The sequence below is a fragment of the Solea solea genome, chromosome 10, assembly GCF_958295425.1.
Source record: "Solea solea chromosome 10, fSolSol10.1, whole genome shotgun sequence".
NCBI lineage: Eukaryota > Metazoa > Chordata > Actinopteri > Pleuronectiformes > Soleidae > Solea > Solea solea.
The window spans coordinates 17870891-17890375 of NC_081143.1; the positions used below are offsets into that span (position 1 = coordinate 17870891).

Genomic DNA, 19485 nt, shown 5'->3' on the forward strand with positions numbered 1-19485 from the left:
ACTTAACTCTATCATGTCATCAAAATCAAAATCTCTGTAACACACCGACTCCAACTAATGCCAAGTTACCTTCATTACTACCCTAGATATGACGTATATCTGAATTAGATAAGATTAATTTCAAAATGAAGCCTTTTATTTCATCATGGCAGTTAAGACATCAATGACGTACAAGGGATAAACACAAAGTGGTTTGATGTTTTAGAAATTAAAGTTTATTATATAAATGGCCATGAGGACAAAAACTTAGAAAATTCATGAGACACGGTCACTGCCAAAACCATTTTATTGCCATTTATAGTGACTACATTGCATTTGATAGCCCTAATAGGAAATTTCAACCAATGTACTTTTTAAAATCTAGGTTGGCACAAGCAGCTATAGAGTGAAAAGATTTGTGAAACAAATCAAAACACAAACAAGCAGGTACTAAGCAGGAAAATAAGTTAATATTGCTCATATTACTCACCATTTAGTTTAGGTTAGGAAGACAATTTACAATCACATTTGAACAACCCAATTTGAAGCAAATTGAAAAGAAATGGACTCACCGTGACTGACAAACTGTGAAATTAAACAAAAATGTCCCCCACTGCATTTAAAAAAATATTACATTGACAAAATATTCCCAAAATGCTATCCTGGCGTGTGTACCATACATAGCAATGAGCTATGCTGCTTTTCCACCAGGACACCTTGTAGTGATCGCAAGCTGCTCACAACTTGATAAAACGGTATAAAATCTCATCGTATTAATCTGAAAAAGATTGGTGAGTGGCACGTGAATACAAATTATCACTATATAATTACAACATTTACAATTCAAGAAAATAGTTAAGTCCGACATTGACGTTGAAAGTATTTTCAAAGACTGTGTAAATCTACAGCAACACCATCCTCAAAAAAGGCACAGGCAGAACCATGCAAAAGGAAACAAATGTTTGTTTGTTTTTGTGCAAGGAAGCAAAACTCAAGTTTCAAGTTATTTTACATAACACAGCAGATTGAAATTCTTTGCCCTGCCAAAAATTATGACCTCTTCATTACAGTACAGAATACTGCACACATGTGTTACACCATGTCTTACCCAGTTACATATTTAAATTTTTTAAATTCAAACAGGCCTTTTTGGCCACACAGAAAGTGACATATCCAAATTGTACATTCATGATATTTACAGTAAAAGACCGTTTCAGAGAGACATTTGGGCATTCAGTGCTACAATCTACAACCTGTAGGTTTGATTTCAATAAACATAGGTACCTTCTGTAATCCATGTTGCCAAGGCTACCAGACACTCCAATATAAAGCCACTAAACACCCTGTACATTCACTTCATTACATTTCTGTGCAACATCGTTGGGCCTATTGCCAGCAACAGAGAATCCTTCCCATCTCATACATTGCTGGCGAACATCAGCCATGGAAGTACAGTTTGAAAGATGATCCTTGATTGCAGCATCTGTGCCACAAAGTGACACTATCTGAACCAATCTAAGGGCCACTTCTCGGTGAATTGGGACTGATTGACTCTGCAAGTGCTATTTCAAAGTTTCAGGAAGACACAGTTTAAAGAAAAGAAACAAAAACAGTAAACTTATCCTTCAGTTAACCCTCGCTGACTTCACTAAAAACCTCCTTTACGAGCACCATCTGACTTCCCATATCTTTTTTACTTAATTTATTGTTTTCAACTTATAATCAATTTATTCTTCAATTCTTCTTTCTCAAACCACTTCCGACTCCATCCTCAGTCTTCCTTTAACACTTGCTTGTCCAAGAACACAACATGCATTCCCAGAACTGTCTCACTGTACGTCCTTAAATGTGTCTCTCTACATCGTACTACATCGAGTGGCCTGTCCGCACATAAGACAGCTAACATTACACCAGAAAACAGTAGAACCTACATCAACTTAAATTATTCCAGTTAGATTATATCCAGTGTACTACATTGAACCACCAAGTCGATCCTCAAAGATATTCCAGGTTTGTCCAGTGAGATCAAAGCTGTGGCAGAGGTCACAGTCCAGAGGACATAGAGAGACAATAGAAGCAGGATAGATCACACTAAAGAGTCACAGTAGTTTCATCTGTAGTCCGTCAGTACAGGCACTGGCTCTTAAATGAAGTGGTGAAGTTATTTCCCGCCCACACACAGCAGGGGGCGATGGATGGCTACATATGTATCCCGGGTGTCAGACCATCGGCTTCTCTCTGCTATAATGTTCCAACAACTGGAGTGATCCTCGTCCTCCTGGGACGGAGAACGATTCTCATTCCAGTTGGGTCATCGCTACTTTTTTATCTCCAGGATGGAAGGGTTGTGGTCCAAGATGGAGAGAATGATTTTGTCCATGTACTGTCGCAGGCGGAGGTTGATTTCCTCCTGCTCCTTCAGGGCTTCCATTATCTACAGGGAAAGAAGTTTGTCAAATAAATACAGTAAAATCTATTAATAGAAACAAACGTATCTCTTTGTATGGGGTCATTATTCATTTTTATGCACAGATAATGTAGATTATCGGTTTCCATTGTGCCGGTCATCAGTTATGTGCGTGCCAGAGTCATGGTGATGATGACAACACCATTGTGATGATGCATGTCCTGATACTGACAAATAATGTACAGAATAGAAAATACTGAACGCAAGAAAAAACTATTTAACTCTACTGAATGATCATACTGTGTATTATACCAAGTTTACCTGGTCTCTAGAGGCATTTTCTATCTCTGCAGCCAGAGACTGGGCCTTGGTCTGTGTGGCAAACAGGTTCTTCGCTTCAAATAAGCTGAGACTGAGGATCTGACCGTTGAGCTCATCATTTTGCTCCCTCAGTTTCTGGTTCTCCTACAAAACAGAATCAGGATGAGAGAGAGAGAGACAGAGAGAGAGAGAGGAGAAAGCGATAAGTACTTTGAGCACACAAGTACATCAGGGCTGAAAATGTTGTTTTTTGTTGTTGTTATTTTAATGACCACTACACAAGCCTCACACAGCCCATAATATGCCTAAACACCGCATTTTGTGCCTCATCCAGCAGCAAACACAGCAATGCACAATCTATTTTGGCAACACCTACAGGACATAACATGGGTTATGCGTGTTACAGAACAAAAGACTCCGCAGCGTTGTTGGGTGTTACGTGAATTCCATGAAAGAGTTGAGTTTGAGTGCTGACAAAAGGTCAGTTTGCTTTACCCCTGTTCTTTTGGAAGAGAGATTGCAACACTGACCCCACTTCAGTGCGGGCAAATTCACTCTACTCCATCGTTATTAGTGGTTAATCGGGTCAGAGCAGTCAGAGAAGCAATTTTACCATCAGGCCAGGATGAAGCCAAGCCCGAGACAACATCAGGTGCTGGAATTCAGAGGGAAGAAAGGCCTGTGGCGCAAATCGCTGAACACACACACACACACATAAAGACATTTACAGAAGTGCACAGGCAATAAAAGAGCGACCATAACCTTTTTATCTGGCGTGTCTGTCAAATTAAATCCGTCATCGACACACAGCACCATAATTTGTGCAACCACAGACACTTGGATTAAATTGTTGTAGACCTGAAACTGACTGAAAGTGATATTAAAAGACATCATTAAAAAGAAATACCTGCAGCCTAAGCTGGTATTACGCTATTAATATCATAACACTTCTTCCTTGTCTGTACTTACAGTAAGCATGATAAGTTTGGCTCAAGGCTACAGGAGGGCCTTATCTTCCTTTTTCAGTACCTGATAAATGATCAGTCACTGATAAAATGCACACGCCGTATGAATCAGCAATTCTCTCCAGCTGGTTGTGTATCATTTACCTCAAGATCTGGTGGGTTTTTTTTGGTGAATGTTTACTTTTACATTTCTCCGTCTCTTGGCTCCAGTCCACAGCATTCCATGTCACATTTTACAAACAAGTTTTAAGAGTGTTAATGTGCACTTTAACTGGGATTATCGGAGAGGGAAAACACGCTCACCTACTCACTTATCTCTTGTGTTTGCTTTGCAACAGGTCTGTGCACTTTGCCGAGACTTGAAACTGTAACATAATATTTGAGTCTCTGACTTCGAGCCCGCAGATACCTGGAGGCAAACAATACTGTATTTTGGAATATTTAAACAAAAAAAACCAGATAGAACATCTTCGCTGCAGTTGGTTTTGTTGTAAATCACTGCAATACTTTACCTAGGATACCACTTGCAGTGAGTATCCTAGGTAAAACTTCTGAAAATAACACCAAAAGTGTATTTGTTATTTATTAGAATTATGTTCCTGTGAAACTGCTCACCGTGTTATATTAAAAATAATGTAAAAGTAAGGTTTTGAAGTTCATCTCTTATAATTTTGTACATTTTAAGAGTTGTAAGATGGCCTAAAAACTGTGATCATGCAACACAAGTTCCCCACTTTTAGGATAAATAAAGTCTAAATGTCCATCTATAACTCTATAAACTATAACTTCAATATGAATCAAAACCCACATCCATAAACCAAGACTCTGTTTTGGTTATTAAGTGTGAAAACTAGGGCTGCAAGCAGCACTGAATGGGCCTGCATGGGACTAGAGAGAGACCACAAATCATTTGTTATGCATATCAGAGTTTAGCAAATAAGACCCCGTCCTGAATGAAACTGTATTTGTTACTGCAGGCGTACTTCCTGTTGCCAGTAGGTGGCACAATGACTGGTTTTGCAGGTCATTGTGGACAGATTGGCCCTAAGAAGAAGATGAAAAAGAATAGTGACAGGGTGGGAGACTGCTGCATGCTATCCCTGCAAACATACTTTTGGCCACCACCATGGTTGCCACAGTATCCCACATACAGATCAAAGGAAAGTGAGGGTGGTGTCTGTCTAGGTGTAAATGTGTTGTGTGGCTAGTAGGAACACAAAATGTGAACATGGAGGGGCTGTCAAAAAAGCATACAGACTACTCCAAGTATTATAATGAACCACAATAACATTTAAGGATGAGAAAATGACTGCAACACATTTTGAATGTATTTGAAATAGACATTTAGATGAAATAAAACATGATGAACATTGTATATGAGTAAAAACATCATACATTTTGTAATGTATTACAGCACGTACACACAATTATGGAGCTCATTTCGAGATGGTGTGTGCAACTAGTACTTTCAGCACAACCCTGGATTCAGGAACCCAAATCTAAGTCAATGTGTTTTTTGACCATCGAATCATTGCAGCATCTTCAACACGGCTCAGAATAGGGATGTCTCTGAAATCACTAGCTAAAGAACTCTTCATGAGGTGAACTTATAAAAAGAAGTATTTGTTACCTGCTTGAGTCTCTTGACCTCGTGTTCCAGCTCCATCTCCCTGGTCCTGCTGTTAAAGTCCACCATGCTAGAGGAGGAGGTTCTGCCGCGGCCAGGCCGTTCAGCCTCCAGCTTGTACATTTGCAAATGCTCTAACTCTCGACGCAGGTCCTCTATCAGCTGGAGAAAAGACACATGAGAGATGAACCATGTCATAACATGTCAATGCGATTATTTTTTTGTAGAAGGTGTACGTACAACATGACCTACAGCAACTGCTGTGAGATCAAGACGAGTGAAGAGGGGAAATAAAGTGAGCAGAAGAACAAATGATCTATTTATTAAGGGTGTGTCTGACTGCACAAAACAGCCCCTCCCACCTCCTGCATGGCTTCCTTCTCTTTCTGGAACTGGAGTCTGTTCTGTTTCAGTTTGTCCATCATTTTCCTGTAGAGATCCATCTCATCCCTCAGGCGCAGACTCGTGTCCTCCAACTTGTCCGTCATTCTTTGTTTTTCCTGTTAATTGACACACACGCACACAGTTTTATTTTTTATTTAGTATTTTTTTATATACTCACACAAATACAGCATAGAGCCAAACAGTTAAGACACAGTAGTGACTGAACAAGGCATATACAGAAGCAAAATGCTTGTATATATTCACCAAGTTAAGCTACCCTGCCTTGAAAAACTGAAAAACAAGTGGACATCAACGTTTCAAAACAAACGTGTAGAGCTGAACACCACAGGTCTTGGTGTTATTTACATACTGCACAGTGTGTACCATCTCAAACTAAAGGTGTGGTTCACCGTGCAAGATCCCGATAGTTCCTGATGTCTTGTAAATGTGTGCGATTACACACTTGGTTAAGAACATCCAACTAAAAAATGTAAATATATCTCACTGACACAGTTCACCTGTGTTGACATAGGTGATTATTCCTCTTACCAGTATCTTGTCAACTACATAATCACCCCAGATAAAATCATGAAACAACAAACCAAATAAACAAAGAGAAAAGTAAATGTAGCTTACTTCGTCCAGTTTCTCCGTCTGTGACTTGAGTCGGCCCATGTTAAGAGCCATTTCACTGTTCTCCTCCTCCAACTGCTTAACTCTGAAAACACACATATTGTGAGTCAGTGTATGTCTAACACTATATAACACAATATATATATATATATATATATATAAATATATAAAAAAGTATATATATATATATAAAAAAAGTATATATATATATATATATACACACACACATAGCGATATCTGTCTAACTGAAGGAAACATGATCATGAAATGTTAAAAGTGCATAAAGTCTATGTATTGAAGGGTGCCTTAATTTGGTGCATAAGTTGTTGCACAAGAAAGGACGATGATATATCACCAAATCGATATTTTGAACCACCCCTAACATATATACATATATATATATATACACTGTATGCACATATATAGTAGGACACTGCTTTGACTTCCACTTCCTCAGATATAAGGTTCTGCCTCATTAGAACCAAGGTTTTGGTCTCAAGGACTACTTTACATTACTTTTTGAGGACTACTGGTTCTGACAAGGTCAGTGTTTATGCCGGGAAAGGTTCTTAAATGGTAACAAAATACGAGCATGCACGCACACACACAAACACACACACACACACACACACCAAAGAGAACTGACTGAGAACCAGGATACATTTCTCAGCTGTTTCATGTTAAGTTTTAGATTCTGAATCTTTTCTCTAAAAACACAAACCTTGGTGTCCATACCAAGGGGATTTAAAGCACTTAAATGCTTTACCGAATTCTCTAAGTGTTTATTGCTTGTGTGTATGTGTCTCACCGGTTGTTCAGCAGCTCTGTCTGTGTAGTCATGTCTCTCTCCATCTTGCCGTAGCTCTCTCGATGTCGTCTCAGCTTCTCCTGCATGTTTTGCTCTGCTCGTGTCTCCTGGTCTTTCAGCTGCTCCTCCAGCTCATTAACCCTGCAACGATGAACACATTACATCAAATTCGATCAATATATAGTGTCTAACTGCATCATGACTGAGCCAAATGTTACTTTTTCAAGTCGCTAATGATACAGCCTTACTCTGATGATTAGATCTTTCTGCAAGCCTGTTTATGTTATAGGTTACATAACACATTATATTTATTTCTGCACTGTGACTGTACCTGTGCACAAGCTGCGTGTTGTCCTGCTTCAGCTTGGACTTGATATCGCCATTTATCAGAATCTCATTCTCCAGCTCTAACACCTTCTTCTCCAGAAAAGTCACCTGAGAGAAACAGAGAGCGCTTACTAAGAGCCAAGTTTACACTATAAACATAATTCATTTTGACAAATATATTCATCTATTTAGAATGATAAAGGCTCGGGCTGAACTGATTACTATGAAGCTTTATTTTATTTTGTCCATTTTGTCTTCTATATCCTACAAAGATGTAAATTGACCAAATGAACAATTCTCAATTATGTATAACATAAATGACAGTGGACAGTAAAACAACACATATGACATTAGATGGAAATGTAAGTTGGTCTATAAATAAGGGCAAAAAAACAACATTTATTAATTTTGCAAAGCAGATTTAAGAGGGACTTTGAGAATGCATTTGTATTCTCAAGCTGAAGGTGAAATTCACACAATTGATTCTTTTTTGTTCAGTTGCAGTCATCACACAGATGTTTGTCGATCAACATACGCATGAACAAGCGTCACACACACGTTCATGTACCTTCTCGTTGATGTCGATATCACAGGAGTCGATGCTGTCTCTGAAAAGGTCTTCTGTGCTGCCATTACTGCTGCTGAGATTGCTGTTGTGAAGCAGCTGCCTACTCAAACACACAATGATTAACACATTTGAGAGGAAGAACCAGCTGAAGAAACAGAGCCAGGTGAGGACCATCTGGTGTGTCTGTGTGTGTGTGTGTGTGTGTGTGTGTGTGTGTGAGAGACTGTGATCTGCCTGTGAGATAAATGATCAAGGAAAAAGAGGACAGAAGAGAAGCTGGCGCAAACCAAACCGAAATTAGTCCTAAAGATGCACATGACGTCGTGTCACTATCTGAGTGTGTCAGTGAACAACTGCAGCCGACCTATGTTTTACAGATAAAACAATTTGACAACAGCAAGTTGCATTAGAGCGGCATTAGAGAGGAAGAAAGGAAGAACGGATAAAGGGAGCAATAAAGTGAAAGACATCATCAAACCAGACAGAGAGGACAGTAGTGGGAACAGAGACGGAGAGCCAAGCCTTATATTAAATACATAGATCAGGACTGACAGGCCATTTTCACTCTGTCACTGTAATTAAGTTACTGTGGGTGGAATAGGGACAAAAAGCCTTGATACAAAACATTTCAGCCAGTACAGGCCAACAGGCCATGAAGTGGCTGCTACTGAAACGCTAATGTCCCTTAACAGCTTTTAATCAACCCAGAACAAAAATGAAACATTTTAAAGCACTTTTGTTGTTTAGCGATTTTTTTTGTACAACTAGTCAGTAATTATACTGGCTGCAAAACTATAACTACTGTACTACTACAGTATACTACTGGCAGCTGTTTAATAAGGAAACTCACACTGTGCGGCATTCCTCATGTTGTGGGGACCTAAATCTGTTTACACAGTCACATTATGGGGTCTTGTCTTCCTTATGGGAGCAAAACTAAAGTCCCCATAATGTAAATTACGACATCTTAAGGTGAAATTTTAAAGTTAAGGTCAGGGTTATGATTTGGACCAGTAGTAATTATAGTTAAGATTAGAGTAAGTCCCCAGGAAATGAATGTAAGTCAATGCAATGTCCTCTGAAGTCATGGAAACCAGTGTGTGTGTGTGTGTGTGTGTGTGTATGTGTGTTGTTATCAAATGAATATAGCCCACACATGCAGCTAGGGTTGAATAAAGCAAGTATACAAAAGTGACTTGGAGTAAACACACAGTTGAGTAGCATACCTTCCAAAAGCAGTGCTGGACATTTTCCTGTTTGGGCTGGAAAAGCAGAAACAAAATGGCAGTCATTTATTTTGCAATGAATCAGCTCAACAATACACTGTAAATAACTGCTGAAGGCAAATAAGATTTAGGCTTTTCAGTGTGACAGAGAGATTTAAAAGAAAGTGAAACACTGAAGGACATGACAATGACAACACAGTCTATCTCCTGGCTCAGTGAACGACTGTCTGTCTCTCAGGTTGTCTTCGTTTCACATTGGAATGACAACAATGAAAAAAAAAAACAACCATACTGTTCATGTGTCATTTAAATGAAAGTTGATCTAATTCACAACATCTTCATTAGCTCTTGCCACAAAAGGGAGAAGTTCAAAGGCAGCCAGAGGACTGCATAATAAATTCAGCAAATTTGATAATAATCTATTGTGAGCAAATTTAAAATTTTCCATTGGTAGTTGATCATATAATGTCATTGTTTCACTGGATCATAGCAGACGTTCTCACATTTTTGTATGAAGTGCTCTAATACATAAAACAAACTTTAAATTTATGTCACCTAATGTTTTGGATTCATGAGAAGAAACATTTTAATGTCTCCGTTACCACTTTCACGTTAATGTAAATGCACCATGAGACATCCAAATCATAGTATATGAATATCATTAGTGAACCACACTGAACATGAAAGATTTTCCTTGTGGCCTAAAGAAAACTAATTACATTTTTCAAGTGCTTCAGTGAGGATGACTACATTTAAATAAATGGTATAAAGTTATCAGAACACACACATAAACGAATATACACTATGCTCCTTTCTTTCCATTCTTGTTATCCTTGAGATGTCCTGTTTTAGTCGTCAGACATTTCTTTTATCTCTGTATTCACTTCCTATAAGCTCACAAAGTAATTCCTGTGATCAATATATTGTCATTTGTATAATTTATATCTCTTCTACTTGACTCGTTCTTTATTCCTATCTCTGCTTCATTATTCATAAGGGGAAAGCATCGGCCTCATTAGGAGAAAAATGCTGGATTATAGATCAATTTCTCTCCGAGGAGGAATCGTGATGAGTCAACAGAGAGAAAATCTGACTCCTCAGGGCATAGTTCATGCAAAAATAACATTATCCTAAACGATCTATTGTCCGTAAATGTATGTGCGAACGTGTGTACTTGTATTTATATCTTTGTCAGGTCCCAGAAATGTACAAACCTATCATTGTGGGGACATCTTGTCTAGGCCCCACAACTTTTAAGTTTTGGGGTTAAGACCTGGTTTTATGGTTAGGGTTAGAAATGGTTTTAGGTTAAGGCACTTAGTTGTGATGGTTAAGGTTAGGGTAAGGGGCAAGGGAATGCATGAAGACAATGATGTGTCCTCACTACGAAAATAAAAACAAGTGTGTGTGTGTGTGTGTGTGTGTGCATGCGTGCGTGAACTGTTTTGTCTTAGGAAGACTGTACACTATCAATGATCACCATGGATTTTGTTTCCAATAATAGGTTTCCCATTACAGTAGCCGATGAGGTCAGCACAAAGAGTGACAGACTTGTATAACAATTAATTAGTCTTTCCATCTGGATCCATGTGAACGATTATGATGTTCTGTTTTGCACGAAACAGGAGGACGGTCCCAGTCACTCTGCAAAGTGCACTCTAGATTCCTCTGTTAGTATCCTGCACAACACACAGAATAGCAATAACAGCGTACTGCGCCTTTTCATACAGTATGTCACGGTTAAAATCACCTGCCATGATAATTAACACTACGCATTCAGACAAATATATCACCCTGTCTGTTTTCTTTTAGGTTTTTATAATAATATGTAATAATATTTTTCAGCACATATCATGAAATAATTATCAGGTTTAATCTGAACAAAATAGATGGGAATAAGCGCACTTGTTATCAAATGTTATGTGCTGCTGGTTACTTGATTTGATTGGACTGGTTAAAAGACAAAGTGGATGTCGTGAAGGGTACTCATATATAGAAAGACTGCATGTACAGTATAAGCCAAAAAGGGATTCTAAATGACCGACCACACATTTTATTTTCTGAATATAAACTGTTACCTCCTGGTAGAGGCTGTACGATAAGCAAATGTAAAACCAGCCATCTCAAGCTCTCTTTTATCCCAGCATCCATCACCACACACACACACACACACACACACACACACACACACACACACACACACACACACACACACACACACACACACACACACACACACACACACACACACACACACACACACACACACACACAGCTATCTTTTTAAAGCATCGCATTAATTTCCATTTACTTGAAACAGAATCAATCCCTAACGGGCTAATGCCTAACCCTTAACAACCTTAGCATAACTCAAATCTCAGCCATAAACCTAACTACAAGTACACACAGAGGATATCCACAGATTTAAACCATATTTAGGAATACACACATTAACTGATCCAAGTTTTTTAATAATCAAATGAAAGTGAATAATTGCACATTCACAGTTTTTAATGCCTTGTGTTACTTTGTTTTGTTTTGTAATGTCATGTCTTGCCTACATTTTAATGTATTCTTTACTTTTTATGTGTTTTAGGGCAGATGCGATATTTCTCCTTTTAATTCTGTTTATTTATATTTTGATGTCCTGTAACTGTGTTATGAGTTTGTGTGTGTGTGTGTGTGAGAGAGAGAGATAGAGGGTGTCCTACCTGTGTGAGCGAGAGAGAGAGATAGAGGGTGTCCTACCTGTTAGTCTTGAGGTTTTTGAGGCGAGCCTCCAGGTCATTTAGGAGGTTGACCTTTTTGCTGCACTGAGAGCAATAGACATCCATCATTTCACCAGTGTAATGGTGCCGCACCTTACGAGGAGTCTGGCCCGCACTGTAAACACAGACAAACCTTTTTTTTTATCTGCCAATGAAAATACTGTGAAAGCTCAGAGACACAGTATGACTATACACGATAAAACCAAGCAGCTGGTGCCATGACACCTTGAAACAGATCAGGCTAGTCACTAAGAGTGTTTTCAGTGACAAATACATTCTTTGCTGGGAACTTGAATGAGTATTAAATTAAAATAAGCACATTTAGGGAATTTGTATGCTATTGTGAGTAAGTATGCTGGCAAAGAGCCTACATTTAAATCAAGGCATTAAGTTCAAGTTATCAAATCAGCTGTCAACACACTTCACTGTCCAAAATGCCATTATTTTCTCCCAGATTCCTAATTACATTACTTAAGTCAACACATGATGATCAAAATCCAGGTCATATTTTATTTTAAAATTTAAATCTCCACGCTCACTCCACCGAGAGATTTTTGTCTCTTTGGTATGTGTGGAAGGATCATGGAAGCTGGTGTTGCCGGTCTACCAGCCAAGAACTTTAATTCCATTAAGCACAGGCCTTTGATAAATATTAATGTGTGCTCAAGGACAAGAACTCCAAGGCTACAGCTACACATTTAAGACTCTGAGTAATATTAAACAGGTAATGATTCTGCAGCATGTGTTAAAAAAATATGAAGTTCCAGTATCTGGTCCATATTTTACATTTCGCTTCATCATGACTCCATTGGCTCCCAGTACACCACAGGATCAATTTCAAGTTATTATTGTTTCTTAATGGACCTGCTCCATCTTACTTCACTGACCTACTTCAGCGTTTCACTCCTTCGCGTCCCTAACATCAGCTGATCAGTTGCTCTTGGTTGTCCCCAAAACAAGGCTGAAGCTCAGGGGCGATTGGGCCTTCGCTGTAGCGGCTCCTAAATTATGGAATGGCCCGGTTTGCCACTTCCCATTAGGCAGGCCTCATCACTTCCTGTTTTTAAGTCTCTCTTAAAAAATAATCTCTTCGCTTTGGCATTCGACTGTGAGTTTGTGCTGTGTTCGTGTTTTATGTTTTTTAAATGTTTTCTTTATTACTGTACAGCACTTTGGTCAGCAATGTCGTTTTTAAATGTGCTTTATAAATGAATTAGATTGGATTGGACTTAAAGCACAGAGGCGACAACACAAATGACATATATATATATATATATATATATATACATATATATGCACTTTGTACCACCTGAGACATTTGTCCAGGGAAGTATAAAACGATTAAGCAAGGCGTATAATTACATAAATTTATGGGCTAACAAAGATGATTTGTAAACTAATTATCTTGATCTTTAATACGTAATTATTATTCACCAAGCTACTCATTATCATGTGCAGCAATCTAACTACTAATTAAATACGCTAAACCTTCTTAACCATGTAAAGGTTAAGTATTGATATCAAAAGTGTATTTTTATACCAGTGCCAGAGTAACATCTCACTCAGCATTCAAACATGACAAACTCTCCTTGGTTTTTTTTCCTCTTACCTAGAGGGAACCGATGAACCGAGGTCAGAGTGTCCGTTGGTACGAGTCTCGTCGTCTGGACAGGGGCTGCTGAGAGTGTAGTCTGGTTCTTCTCCCTCTCCGTAGTCCTCAAACTGCTCCTCGTTCAGAGAAGCTGAGGAACGCGTTGATAGGTCAGAGGTGACCGAGATGGTAGTCTGACCACACCTAAGGAAAAAAAGAGAGACGTTGGTATCAGTTTGTAATATATAACTTATGTATTCACATCTGTAGACATTTTTGAAAGGCAGAACAGAATGATAATGTGAAATTATTGACACATTTGCATTCATTGGTCAAAATGTTTTAACATTTACTTATAAAGACAATCTTCCTTCAGAATATCAACCTGATACATCTTGAAAGCAGCACTCACTACCATAAATCTGATCAGCAGATACAGAGAGCTAAGATTGAGCTAAGAACAGAGCATCATCTAAAAGGAGACTGGAGTCAGATGCAGTAGGATTAAGCAGTGCTTACTTCACCCCTGGGAGAAAGAGATCCCCCAGTGCGTCGTCTTTGTCCCCTGGTCTGCTCAGACCATCTGAGGAGTCTGAACCTTGGGTACTTTCCACAGCACTGTCTCTGTCTGATTCCCTCTCCCTGCCCTCGTCTGCCACCTCTTCCTCTCCCGGGAACAGCTGGTACTCAGGGACGAGGTCAGGATAGGCTCGCGTGCACATGATGACCGGACAAACCCGCTTCTTCTTAACACCCTGAAGAATGACGACAAGAGTTGAGTGACTTTACAAAGAAATGTAGAAAACAAAGACCTTTGTTATGATCTTTCTGTGTTTAATCCTTCCAAACAGGAATTACTCTTTTCAAATTATAAGACAAAAAACAAATCAATTTATTACTTCAGCTCATGCATGACAGTAGTCATTATTAGATCTTTTCTCATTACTATAGTTAAATTCATAGTAATAAATGTGTCACTAGATGGGTTTTTGCGCGAATTTCCAATTTGCACATAAAAAAACTGAATGGAAACACATTTGAAAAACCCTTGAAATATCACACAGACTTTTTTTTTCATTTGATGGAGGTAGCAAATAATGAATGACATTTAGAAATCATGTAACTAAAACCTAGCTTCCACATTTTACTACACTGGGAAAGATTTAGAGACAGCACATGTGGCAGAGAAGAGGAGGTTTGTGTCAACAACATTCCTCTTCTTAGTACAAGTATAAGTAAGTACAAATAATAGAAGGAAGCATCAGCAAAACACCAACATGTGTCAACTGGAACTATTTATTTGTGTCATTAAGTTGCGCCTTCTTATCCTTCTGTGGTTCCCAACTTTTGCGCCACCTACTGCTCATCTCTGCAAACAAACTCCTGATATTGACTTTGCAGCAGTGGATGGAAACAAACACAAATGTGCCTTTTCTTTTGCAGAATCTTTAAATCTAGCAAACCCTTACCCACCTCCACACATACCAACCAAATATCCAAGGAAACTCTAAATTTCATAAAAATAAAGAACACATGGCATCATATAGGAGCTTGCCTTCTCCTGAAAATATAAAAACAAGCTAAGACATGAGAACTGTTCACATCACATATCAACGTTGCTTAAGGTAATGTGACTGAAACCTGTGGAATTTTTGTTGTGTGGACTTCCAATTTACTTAATCCTCTCATTGTGGGAATGGTCTTAAGTTCACAGTGGGGGTCTGGAGGGCTACAGGAGTGAAAGAGCAACGGGTCAAAGGTCACGGGTCTTGTTCCATCTAGTTTCACTCTTTAGCAGCTCAAACCTCGACTAATGCAACAGAGAACAACGACTTATCTCAGCATGACAAACCACTGAAACACAAATCACACAGAAAGAAGGGGGGAGGTGAAGATGAGAGTAAAGAGAGACAGTGAGTGATATGGTTTGTGTGAGTAGTAAAAAGTGGAGAGGGAACAAAATAGGCTCCGGGTGTATATTATAAAAGAGAACTGCAGTGAACGTGTAAGGAGACGATAACGGGCCTGAGGAACAAAGTCAAGAGAGAATGAAAAAGAGTTAGCAGTACAAACGGTGGATATGAGAGACGTGAAGACGAAAGAAAGAAAGCAAGACAATCAAGTCAGTGTCGCACATTATAAAGAAATCAAAGATTTTAGTGACAGAGATTTGGTCTCATTACCCTGGATTAAGACTGGAAGCAAATAAACCACGTTTTCAGAATTTAGATTATTAAATCCTCGTTTATCTTTTAAGGTCTGCCTCGATAGCCTTTCTTTATTAACTATACTTATCAGAACTTAAGTTCCAAAATCATCTCATTAAAATCAAATTAGATATAAATAATGATAATAAAAAAACGAATATAAAACAACCTGCAACAAAATCAAGACAGGTCTTTTGAAAGGAGGTCAAACCCTCCCCCCCCAAAAAAAAAACCTCAGCAGTTTTTAGCACATTACTCAAGAATACTGGACTTGCACCGATGTTTATTAAGTAGCTAAAATACTAAACATTAGGAATTCAACACATTGAGTGAGCCTGCACTATTATAATCAGCCACCATGAGGTCTGAGGTTGACTCACAGAGGGAAAAAATTATTAAGGTCTCTTTAGCTCTTTTAAGGCCAGTCTCTTTATTCCCTGCAGCAGGGAAAGAAACATATAGTGAGTTGTAAGCAAATGCAAGGCAGCTCCCCCCTGTCTCCAAAAACAACAGCTAACACAGTGAGTTTGACAAATGATGCACTGATTCTGTGGAAGTGAGTGGAGCACGTTTTTTTTTACTATAGAATCCAATAGCACATAGATTATACCAATAAAATGTTTATTGTTTATTTCAATACTGTGCCAAGATTGTAATTAAGAATTGAACACGTGAACAATCTTGTTTATGCAAAGATTACCTCATGTTATTAACATGTTACACTGTTAAACTAACGAGCCAACACCCAACCTGAACTGAAGATGTGGAAATAAACTCCCAGCTGAGTTATTCATACCTTATATTATGTTCATGCAACTCACTACAATGAATATGTTGTCTAATTGCAGCCTGACTTCACACTTCTTTTCAAAGTATGTCAAGCGCTTTGTGTTCCTGTGTTCAGGTGAATGTGTGACCTTTGACTCGCTCAAGTGCTCTTGGACAAAAACACTGAGCAGAAAAGAACTCATTTCGGGAGAACATAGGGACATGTGCCGTCGCTGAAGGTGCCAATTAAAGCTTTTGTTGACTAGCACTTGACGAAACTGATGAACAGTGAGTGTGCCATTTATACAACCTGTTTCATTTCTCATCACACCTTCAAAGGGTTGTATAAGAGTTGATACTTGGGTCTAAGGTTTAGGGTTTGGACTAGAGGTCAATATCAGCATGCAGGAGTCCTGGTATGTGTGTGTGTGTGTGTTTGTGTAGTGTGTTTATACTTTGCCTTTCACTATACTCGTCTGCTCCAAAAAAGCCTCAGGGCTGTAACTGCCAAAACATGAGGCTACAAAGTGTTTTGAGTTTCTTGATGCGCAAGAGCACAAACAGCAAAGCCTGCCAAACATGGTCCAAGCAGCCTGTGGCTTTGAACTGAGGATGCCAAGATGTGCTGTGCTTTTAACTGCAGTGCTGTTGCCTGAAGCCTGATGGGTCTTCACATCCACTTCAGGGGAAAGGAAGAGTCTTCTTATCACTCGTAAATGTTTGCCTGAGACATTTTTCAAATGTTATTATAAACTAATTGTATCATATAGTATAATTGCAGGCCTAGTATTTTAAAAAAATGCATACAGCCCATGCTATATTCCAGTGTCTTATGATCATAATTTTATGTCTAACCAATAAAAAATTCACAAAGTTTCAAAGAATTTAAAGACGTAAACGCAAGCGCCATATAGTTACTCATGTGTCACTGTTCATTTTTCTTCATACTGAAATTGACTAAAAGAGAGATAAAAAAGAAAATCTGATCTCTCTGTAAGTGTTTTGCCAAAGGCTTTGTCCTAGTTAAAACGCAGATACATCCTATCATCATTTCCTGCTCTTCTCCCAGGTGAAACCAGAGAAAGTCAGAGAAAGAATAGATGCAGAGATGGTGAAGAGAGTCTCAGTCTCAGACACTTAAGTTGTGTCTGTATGCAAACTATTGACAAATTTCCCACTAGTGGGACAATAAAGTTAATCTTGATCTTGATGTGTGACTGAATAAACAAGTTTACCCAGTCCACTTTAAAATACCAGTCAAGCATATTGTCTAGATTTTCCAAGGAACAGCACAGTTATTATATTTAGCCTTTCGTGACAAAGGGACTAAGTGTGCTCGACTTTTGTGAAACACCAGAGCAGAGGACACTTATCAATTTTCTCTGGACAGCTGAAGAGGAAGATGGAGGGAGAGAGACCACTGCATGTCAAGTGGAGAGAAACAGAGAAATGTAAAATGAATAATGCCATACTGACACATTACTGCAATTGAAAATACAGTTATAATAATACCTACTATAATAATGAAAGTGTTATGCAAATCATGTCTATTTATTGCAGTTACTGGTCACAAAGAAGGTTGTGTAAGGTAAAAGCAAGAAGAGATAAATCCTGCTAACCATGTTCTTTCCTCTGGCCTCACTATAATGCATTCAAACTCATGATTGGGATTCCTCATTTTTATCATACACACGTCACATTTCCAATTATCACCTCAGCATCTCCTCGGGGTTATTTTGAGCTGCAGTGATAGAATTTAAAAAGAGAGTAAACGCGTCAACTCTGTGCAGAATCAAAGAGCCATGGAAATAAAATGAAGCTGTAATAACTAGTATGTATTTATTTAGTGAGTAGTCTGTTCAGTTATCGCCAAACTTTAGGTTAGAGATACAGTGTAAGCTAACGTGGTTATTAACCCCAGTAAGAAGTGACCCATACAGTGTCTTAAACAACAACATTGGTGCAGCTCTCCTCTCCTCTAATCTCCCTTTTCTGGAGCAGTGGGAAATGATGTTGATTATTGATCTGAATGCAAGAAGGGGGAGGAGATGGCTTTGATCTTGCCAGACTGTGACTGTGCAAGAGTGGTTTAATATGAATTTCTCTTTTTGCGGACATAGAAATCATTATTATGGGATTTCCATGTGTCAAATTTTGTTTAATTTTCTTAACAGTTCATCATAAATCTGCAGAACACATATTAGTATAACGATGAGCATGGTTTTTGATGCAAGCTGATCTCCATTAGAAGTTTTAGGAAAATGTTTTGTTCTTCATATGAAATTGTTTTTATCTTCACCTTTTTCAAAAGGGTCACATGTGTCTTGTAAGACTGTAAATGATTTTTAAGGAGTGTCCTTAAGAGGAATGTCATTTGAGAGTGAATTAAAGGATTTAAAAGGTGTTTGTAGTTGTATAACGAGTCAGACAGTCACCGTGTTGCTAAACAATTGAGTCAAACAAATGAGATGACACGACAGAGACTGCGTAGTGCTCCGCAAGGTGGGACCAGAAGAGACATGAGCCTACATCGACACTGATGAAGCTTTGGCACAAGAGTGAGTCAGCGGTAAATGGACTGGAAGTAAAGGACAGATTGAAACGTGGAAAGACGTCTGAGAAAAGAGGGAAATGGAATTAAGGAGAGCAAAACAAGATGGGCAGCAGAAAAAGAATGCAGTAGTTTCCGAGAGCAGCAGCAGTCGCTCTGCTTGTGTTTGTCAGACTGAGCTCCAGTGACAACAGGCGTTTCTCTGCATCTCTCTGTTCCCCTCATTCTTCATTTCATCCTTTGTGTATCGCTGGATTTCTCTAAGCTCTGAGCTTCTCAAGTGCTGCCTGACATTACAATGTTTTCCTATAAAGTGAATCCCTTTAAAGCCTCTGCTTGATATTCAGCATTTTGA

The 19485-nt window shown here is 38.7% G+C and overlaps 1 protein-coding gene across 3 annotated transcripts in view; it reads right to left on the bottom strand.

Annotated features, from left to right (window-relative positions):
• Positions 1–268: 268 nt before the first annotated feature.
• The window catches only part of rab11fip4b (RAB11 family interacting protein 4 (class II) b), a 43859-nt gene continuing 24642 nt past the window's right edge, over positions 269–19485 (bottom strand). For 2 of the 3 annotated variants that reach the window (XM_058641089.1, XM_058641091.1), the window contains 13 exons: positions 14124–14359; positions 13623–13808; positions 11994–12128; positions 9246–9281; positions 8020–8119; positions 7456–7559; positions 7125–7265; positions 6320–6401; positions 5662–5799; positions 5303–5461; positions 3321–3401; positions 2708–2851; positions 269–2413 (listed from right to left, as the gene is read on the bottom strand). In XM_058641089.1, the coding sequence (XP_058497072.1) occupies positions 2297–2413; positions 2708–2851; positions 3321–3401; positions 5303–5461; positions 5662–5799; positions 6320–6401; positions 7125–7265; positions 7456–7559; positions 8020–8119; positions 9246–9281; positions 11994–12128; positions 13623–13808; positions 14124–14359 (1659 nt within the window). In that variant the 3' untranslated portion in view covers positions 269–2296. The remainder of the gene's footprint in view (positions 2414–2707; positions 2852–3320; positions 3402–5302; positions 5462–5661; positions 5800–6319; positions 6402–7124; positions 7266–7455; positions 7560–8019; positions 8120–9245; positions 9282–11993; positions 12129–13622; positions 13809–14123; positions 14360–19485) is intronic. The other variant, XM_058641090.1, reaches the window with a different exon arrangement.